Below are 9,070 nucleotides of genomic sequence, written 5' to 3' on the forward strand. Positions count from 1 at the left end.
TACTGTTTTCACTGCTCATATCTGGCCATCTGAGCAAACATTCTAAGCAGCACGAACATTCTAAAGGTGACAGTTACACACAGGCAGCTGCATGTCCTTTACCAGGGAGCGCCAGGAAAAAGGCATTTTACCTGGGCCAGGTGTGAAATTTCAGGTATGTGAACATCTAAAAACGCTCTCGCCTGGCTGACTATACTGGCTGGGAATTTTCAGAGGAATTGGCCCAGCAGTTACTGAGGTATACTATCATCAACAAAAACACTGTGAGCTTTTTATATATATAGACTAGTGACCTTAAGAGGAGGAAAAGTCATCTTGCTGGTCTCTAAAATGCTACTGGACTCCAAACAAAATGAAAAGACATAATGATGTATTCACAAGATAAGACAAAGGCAGCCTTCATACGTATAGTTAATTCTACAGATTACATTTACAATTATGCAATCTATGAAACCTTTAAAAAAAGCAATAGCAAGAATTAGCACACAGTATTTCCAAAAACTCCTATTCCAAAATAAATGCAATCGTCCACCCAGCTGGTTTACTTAAACGCGCGCGCGATCAAAAAAGAACGCTCCCGCGCATGCGCAGCACCAGCCTTTCCTCGGCTTCTTGCCTATAGAACCTTAGGGGACCAGCGAGTCTGGCCGCCACACGTGAGGATACGTGGCCAATCACAATACTCGGAGATACCGGAAACTGTTCCGTTACTTCCGATGGGGAAAATGGCGGCGCGCAGAATCCGGCAGTTGCTGTGCAACGGCCGGCGTCTATACAGTGAGGCCTCGGCGACGGAGGCGACGGCCGAACCGGCACCGCCTCCCTCTCTGTACCCGCCCGTGGTAGCCTCTCTCACGGCCAAGAGCCATGCGGCCAAACTCCGGCGCCGGGAGCTGTGGTTCCAGGACATCCACGAGGCACCCTCCGTGGAGATGAAGCTGCGCCTGTACACGAAGCGGCAGCGCCTCAAGTACGTGGTCTACCCGCAGACGTCGGCTATCAACGCCGACCGCTGGTACCAGAACTTCACCAAGACCGTCTTCGTGCCGGGGCTGCCGACCCTGGAAGGGGCAGCTGCGCCTGACGGCGAAGCCGGCGGCGTGGACGTGGCCGAATTGCGCTCCGTGGTGTGCGACGTGCTGCTCCAGGAGCGGTTCTACCAGCGCAAGAAGAAGCCCTTCCTCTTCCGCTCCTTCGACCAGGGCCCGGCTCCCTTCCTCACCCACCTGCTGCCTGCCCTCACCGCCCGCCTGGCCAACCTCAACCCCATCCTCGCTTCCTCATCCGCTGGTGCGTAACTTCTCCACGTCAAGCTTGGGGCCGCGCAGTCACGCGTCTCCCTGGGGCTTTTAAATTATTTATATTTTACATTTATATCCCCCAATTTCCCAAGGGACTCGAGGTGGCTTACATATATACATAAATATAAAATGATAAAAGCAGTACAAAACCAGTTAATAACAAGATGGCGTAAGTCCAAAGAGACGGACTGTTAAGTACAATGAAATAAGTGCAACTATTTTTAAAGGCTTCTTTTCCCAGTGAGGGAACTTCAAAATTGCATACAGTACTGTTCTCCTCTCCTCCATTTCCTCTTCACGACCGCCCTGTGAGATACATTAGACCAGTGGTGGCGAACCTATGGCACGGGTGCCAGAGGTGGCACTCAGAACCCTCTCTGTGGGCACGCATGCACAGAGTTTGTCGTGGGGGGGCTTGCTTCTGAGTAAACCCTCCTAGGGTCGTGATTCACCTGTTCAAAGCGTTGCATGGTTGCTTCAAAGCAAAGCCCCCGACTACCACCAAGCTTACTCCTGAGTAATGCGTGCCTCGGAGCCAATCATTTTTCCTTAACTAAAACCTCAGTATTCAGGTTAAATTATCGTGTTTGCACTTTGCGATAAATAAGTGGGTTTTGGGTTGCAGTTTGGGCACTCGGTCTCGAAAAGGTTCGCCATCACTGCATTAGACTCAGAAAGTGTTTCTAGAAGGGGGATTGGAAAGCGAACAAAGTTAGACAATGTATTGTTGAAGGCTTTTACAGCTGGCAACTGACAGAAAGGTGGACATGAAAACTATTATATGCAGCTTTAATTTTTTTTAAAGGCTGTAACTTCTAAGTGCAGAGAGATTAGTAACTAGAGTCTTGCTTCTTAAAGATACTTTTTTTGGTCCGTAGTTGACGTCGTCAGGTGCCCAGTCCACAACAGTGTGTGTTCAATTAATTTAACATGCACTTTTGCAGACTGTGCATGTGACTAAGTCAACCAAGGCTCCAAAAAGTATTTTTAAGAAGCATGACTCTAGTTAATAATCTGTCTGCAGTTAGTAGGAGTTACAGCCTTTAAACAGTCACAGTTGCATTTATTTTATAGTACCCATAACCACCTTTCTGCCAGTCACCAGCTGTAAAACCCTTCAACGGTACATTTTCTATTTTTTTCCTCTCCAATCCCCCTTCTAGGAACACTTTCTCAGTCTAATGTATCTCACAGAGTTGTGCAGAGGAAATGGAGAGAAGGACAGTATTGTATGCCACTTTTGAAGTTCCCCACTGGGAAAAGAAGCCAAGTGAAAATAACATTTAAATAATAGTTTTTGTTCTGACGTTCTGACGCAGTTATTTCTTAAATGCTTGTGGATTTACTCCAGAGTGAGTATGCTTGAAGGAGCATACTCTCTACCTGAACTGGTCCATAGGATCCATCTTGATAATGTGCTAATTCACAGGTTAATTCTGCTTTGTTTAGTAGATCTTAATCCTACATAAGTGTGCATTGGATTGCCACCTGAATGAGTCTGTGATTGAAATTTGATCTGGGACTTATTACTTAAACATTGTTGGACCTGCTGTTCTTAATGTTTAATGTTAAAATTATCCCATTGATCTATGTTAAACTATACTAAGTAGCCTAAAACTTGTTTATGTTAATTTGACAGTAGCTCATTATGTGCTGGTAAATGAGCACCACGGTAAGAAATAATAGATGGCAGTTCAGAAACAAACCTGAGCAATGTCTCCATTTAATCTACTGTGTAGACTGTGTCACTCACAATTCAGTTCAGTGACACTATTAAGTTGGCCTTGAATTTAAATCAAACATAACATCAAGCCTTTGAGAATTAATAATGCTTTGTTGCCCAGTTTCTGGCCAGGCTGTGTAGCCATGACTCTTATTTAAGAGGAAGCCCACAAACTTTAGGAACTGAGAATCAGACAAGAAAAAAGATGACATTTCCAGACGTTGCATTTAAATTACCTCACTTTTAATTTTTCTGTGTGTATACCTATCCAGATCTGGGTGGGACTCTTTGCCCTTTGAATGAGTTGCATATAACATAAGCATACCTGAAATATTTTTTTTATGGCTAAATGAAGTTAATTCATTTGTGACCAAGTCTTGATAACAGGGATGAATAGCTCTGACTTCAGGCAACACTTTTATTGTTTTAGATTTTAAATCAGAGGTAAATTTCTATTGGCTGCGTGGTGAGGTGGTTGTGCCTCGTGGACATCGGAGGGGCAGAACTGATCCAATGAGATTTCAGATAGATGATAAACCTCACTGTCAGCTTCGGATACCAAAGCAGCTTTCAGAGGTATGAACACTGAATATCTTTTGGTTTTGATTTCAGCTTGTATTTTGTAGCACCCATTCAGGGTGCAACATGACTGACCTATTCAATATATTTAACTGAGGTAAAATATTCTTCGTTGAAAATTCTTGAGAGCTGAGATAATTTGGAGCTCAATTTTGAAGCGTGTCACAGAATGACCTGTCCTCAGAAAAGTGTGCTCCCAGGTTCTCTTGTGATCCATTGATCCACATGATCCAGATTAGAATGTCTCCAGCACAATGACTTATTCAGATATGTAAAGGGCGTCATTTTCTAAAGGTTTGCATCAGGAGTAATTGAATAACATGGTGGTTATCTAATACAGATTTTCAGTGGAATTACCCAACAGCAGTGGGAATGTAAAACCACAGCAGTGGATAGCATCTATTTGGTTTGATCTTGTAAACTCAATAGCAAGCAGTCTGTTAGAAGGGTAGTCGTTCACAGGAATATGTAATTTATTTTAATTGCATTCTAGTAGTCCTCACAGTAGAAGAGGTTACCTAGGAACTGTTTCACTACAGTGTTCTCTAAGTAAAATTATGCCTTTATAAAAACTGGTCGATGGGTTGGAGGTGGAGGAAGTAGGGAAAGGTGAGGATTGGGGGAAGTGAGAAAATGAAGTGTTCTGCATAAATCGTCGGATGTTCACTGCCATCCAACTGGGCCCAACTTTTGGCCAGCACTGCAGAACTCAGCCAAACTTTTCCCAGGGAAAGTCTGCCAAGGAGAGAAGGGGGGAAACTGAAAGCATGGTGGGGTCATATATAGATAAATTGGTTGGCGGGTGGGAAGGAGAAAAGGAAGCAGGATAAGGGGAGAGGCTGTGGGGGCTTGCCAGGAACGGGAAGAGGAAGTAGTGGGGGAGGAGGAACGAGATGCCTCTCATGCAGGTCCCCTACTTATTTACTGTATTAGTAATCCTGCATCAGGCTACAGAGACAGTCCCTTGTCTGCCACTCCTGATTGTTGTGCTCATCATAGTCCAGCAGTGATGGTGCTAAAGTCCTGTGTATGCAAACACTGGGGATTTTGAGAACACAGGGCATTCATGTGAAGCACAGGGCCTGGTGAAATGAGAACCTGAGCCATGTTTGCAGCTGATTTACAGGGCAGTGATATTACAGAGTATCACTGAAGAACACTTTCTGCAACTTCTTCCCACACAACAGCCAGCTAATTTCTACATGTAGCAGCTATAAATAAGAACAGCCTTTTCCTATGAGCAGTTTAAGTAAAAGGCACTAAAGAATAAAACCTCACAAAGTCAGTCCAGAAACCAAGTCAATTAATTTAAGTGCACCTCCTCAATTAAATCCCTGCTTCTCAGAAAGCACTTAAAGGATATTAATCTTTTAAGGTACTTAAAAGATATTTTCGTATGGCTCAGTCTCTCTGTCTTATAACAAGACGGTGAACTCTTTGAGGCTGCAGCAAGATTGTGGTGAGATGGCTGCACAGACCATTTGCATTCTCTCATGCTGTCTTGGCAGCTGTCATATTAGTGTGCACGAAAACCTGTGTATTATATTTATTTCTTTCATCCCCACACTCCAGGGGCAGGGGTAGAGGAAGAACACTAGGGCAAAGTTATACAGAAGCAAACATAATATAGATTAGGTATTTGAATGGTTTTTGTAGCATGGAGACATTGTCAGTGTTACACTATGCTTGAATAATTTTTTGTTTGCTAAGTTATTTTCTTTCTCTCTTCCCAAGTTTGTCCCTCTGGACTACGTGGCCCCTGGAGAAGTTCCTGTTTTAAGTGTTTTACCTGACAAACTTCCATTGTTCAAAAGGCAGTACGACAACAGAATATTTATAGGTAAGGCCACTACATCAAAACATTACTGCTAAGATGCCTTTTTAGGTATCCATACATGTATTTGATTTTTGTCTTTTATAAAAAAAAATAACCTTTAATATTGATTGATGTTAAATTTTATATTTGTGAATTCTGTACGCTATTTCTTTACGTTGAGTAACAACTATTAACTATTGGCATAATTCTTGCTGAGGATTTTGAAGTGAAAGACATTCAGAAATCTTTGCAGGGATTGGTACTTTTTCGGAGTGTTCAACTTGTCTGTATAAAAGGATCCATTTTTTTCCCCTTGGGGATTTAGGTTCGAAGTTAGCAGATCCCTGCAAATATGGCCATACACAATTTCATTTGATTCCTGAAAGACTGAAAAGAGAGAGACTGATAAGATTAGGTATTGCTGATCAGATTGAAGTCCCTTATCGTGCCAATGGAATTGCAAGTCTTTTTGCGTGGACTGGAGCACAAGCCATGTACCAGGGTAAGGCAATTAGTAACTGGCGAGTATTACGCTTTTATTGGAATGCTTTTAATAAATTACATTAATTAAAAAATGGTAATAAGCTAAATGTGGGCAGTCTCTCAAATCCAAGTTTTAGAAGTTATATGGTCACCTAGTAATGTAACATTACATCATTAGCGTAGTGCTGGGGTTTGGAAAAACCAAAGTGTTGTACATATACAGGCCTTTAAGATCCTCTACTACTGATCTCAGTATGTTCTGCTGCTGGCTTAGAAACTGCAGCACAGATCTCCAGGTACTATTGACATTTAAGGTAGAATTGTTGTGGTGTTAGCTTGCAAATTGCAGGATGCTGTATAAGTTTTTCTTTTTGCAGTGTCTCATATTGAGATCAGACATCTTGAATAGTTCAGTGACAATTCATAACTGGTAGAGAGAAGAGAGAGAGGAGTTCACCTCGACTGGAGGAAAATGTAGCCAGCTACACTCTGCAGTGTGGTGGTGGAGGAAAGTGCAGACAAGTCCCAATTGACAATCCTGTAGGGTTTTCAAGGCAGATTCTGTGTAGCTACCTTGGGTTTCCTTTTTTGTATCCTATCCAAATATTAACCTGGGCCAATCCCGCTTAGCTTCCAAGATCTGAGGATATCAGGCTAGTCTGGGCCACCCAAGTCAGGACCTGTACTGTGTAACAGGCACAAAGCTTTTACATGGCTCAGTTTGTGAATACAAGCTCATTCAGAGTTCAGAGGGATGGACTCTAATCTGGAGAACCAGGTTTGATTCCTACTCCTCCACATGAGCTGCTGACTCTTACCTGGTGAACTGGGTTTATTTCCCTGCTGCTACATGTGAAGCCGGCTGAGTGACCTTGGTCTAGTCCCAGTTCTTCAGATCTCTCTCAGCCTCATCTGTCTCACAAGGTGTGTGTTACGAGAAGAGGAGAAGGAGTTTGTGAGCCTTTGAGACTCCTCATACAGGAGAAAGAAGCAGGATATAAATCCAAACTCTTTTTCTCTTGTCCTCCCTTTTGTGAGTTAAATGACTGACAGAAGAGTCTCAGCAATCAAATTGCATCACTTTACAATGAGTTTACATGATTTTTGCATTCTTTTGTTGTTAGAAAAGTCCTTTTGTTTAACTGGTATTTTTCCCCTCCTCTCCCAGGTTTCTGGAGTGAGGCAGATGTAACCCGGCCCTTCGTGTCGCAGGCTGTGATTACTGATGGGAGATATTTTGCCTTCTTTTGCTACCAATTGAATACCTTGGCTTTAACTGTTGAGGCTGATAAAGATAACCCAAGGAAAAATATTTGCTGGGGAACTGAAAGTAAGCCCCTCTATGAGGCAATAGAAGACAATGATGTAAAAGGGTTTGATGATGAAGTTCTACTTCAGCTGGTCAGGTTTCTTCTAAACAAGCCAAAATAATTGTAACTCAGGCTGGAAATGAACTGAAGAACTTTGTGCTGTTGATAGCCAGAATTGTGTGTCTGTATGTACCTATCTGTTGTATGTACCTATCTGCTGTTTAAATGAAATGTGGAAAAAATATTGTGTGTGGGTGGTTTTTCATTAGACTGTGACCACATAATACTTGACAAGGCATCATATTCAAGAGGCCTCTTGTTTCATACTCCAAGTTGCAGCCTTTCTACACTTGATCTTTTTTTACACGTGTGCATTTTTTTACACATATAAAAGTCACAGCTAATGTTGAGTTTTCAAGTCGAGAACGATGCTGTTAAACATATGTGATCTTTCATATTGTGGTCTTTCGGTCTTTAGAAACAGATATTGTGATATGATACATTTTAAATTGTCTCCATTTTTCTCTAAAAAAAACACGTGGCAATTGAGTAGGCTTGTGTACTCAGCTTGCCTGCCAAGATGGTTGTGGTGTCTCAAAGGCATTACTGTATTGCAAATAAATAGGAATTCAAATGGGGCAGTTCGACTAAAGGCTCAACTTGAGCAGCTAAAGGATGTCCATGAGCATCCGGGCCTCTTAACCAAAAAAAGAAAAGGGGGGGGGGGAGGAATTCTAATAGTTCTATTCAGTCATTCTTTTCTCTCTCTCTTTGAGTTGTGATACTCAGTAGCTTAGGAACTTGTATGACATACCACCTGTGGCTCTTCTGAACACAGTTCCCCAATGTGACACTTGATCCATGTTTCAGGAAAGCAGGCAGATCCCATGTCCTGTGGGATTTGTGGTTGGCTGCTGGTTTTTGCCCTGAGGAATAGGCAAGCTGTGGCCCAGGGATGGGAGCAACCGTGGCTCTCATTGATGTTAATAACGAATATGGCCCTTCGTGCACCACTGGATTAAAGTCACAATTTTGAGTGCACAGGTTGGGCTACTTTCTGAATCACTGTTGATCTTGGTAAGTTTTAAAGCAGGCTTATAAGCTTCAAATTGGAGAAAAAATATAGTAGGAAGTGATTTTAACCTCTAATCTAGGCAGTAGATGAATTTCATTCAAAGTTTCCTTATAGCAAACTCCAGTGTGAAAATAACAGATAAAGAGATCAGATTCAAACAGACCTGACTGTTAGTTACTTCGGTAACTAAATTGGTAGGGATTTCTGGAGGGCAAAATTGCTACTAATTCAGTAAAATATAAGGTGCTGTATTGCTTGTCCCCCTCTCTGAGCCTTAACAATGTATATTTTTATGACTAAGCATTAATTTCCAGATGCAATCTTCAGTAAGGTGGGAGCTTGCAATTGCAGTGGGTATGAATGAAATCTCCAATGACGGCTGAGTCACATTGCCATCTGCTCGCTGTGATATGAGTTGCCTATGGTGAAACAGCATCTGGTTCCTTTGCTGTTCAATCAGCTTCCCGTTTTGTGTACAATAAACTGTATTTTTTCCCTCTCACTTGGCTCATTGTATAGTGAGTAGGATGCTGACGTAGAAAGACAACATTCCCCCACAGGCTAAAATTCACCTTCAATTCAGCCTCAGTTGGTTGCACAAATTTGCATTCAAGTAATGATTTAAACTGCAGACAAACAATGATGCACTCACTGCTCGGAATCACAGTGTGATGCGACAGGGGTATGGCTGCGTGGTCCAAGCAGGTGGCCATGTAAATGTTGGAAAGCTGGCAAAGGCATTTCAAATTATGAGTGAGGGGATCCTGAGCAAACCCTGCCACC

At 42.5% G+C, this 9,070-nt stretch overlaps 1 protein-coding gene across 1 annotated transcript; it reads left to right on the top strand.

Moving 5' to 3' along the window:
* The first annotated feature begins 690 nt into the window (after positions 1 to 690).
* MRPS30 (mitochondrial ribosomal protein S30) lies at positions 691 to 7,473 on the top strand. The gene is made up of 5 exons (XM_048504752.1): positions 691 to 1,290; positions 3,455 to 3,600; positions 5,338 to 5,443; positions 5,745 to 5,921; positions 7,071 to 7,473. The coding sequence occupies exons 1-5, from the start codon at positions 717 to 719 to the stop codon at positions 7,331 to 7,333; spliced, it is 1,266 nt and encodes a 421-aa protein (XP_048360709.1). The 5' UTR covers positions 691 to 716; the 3' UTR covers positions 7,334 to 7,473.
* Positions 7,474 to 9,070: the final 1,597 nt, after the last annotated feature.

The sequence above is a fragment of the Sphaerodactylus townsendi genome, linkage group LG07, assembly GCF_021028975.2.
Source record: "Sphaerodactylus townsendi isolate TG3544 linkage group LG07, MPM_Stown_v2.3, whole genome shotgun sequence".
Classification (NCBI taxonomy): Eukaryota; Metazoa; Chordata; class Lepidosauria; order Squamata; family Sphaerodactylidae; genus Sphaerodactylus; species Sphaerodactylus townsendi.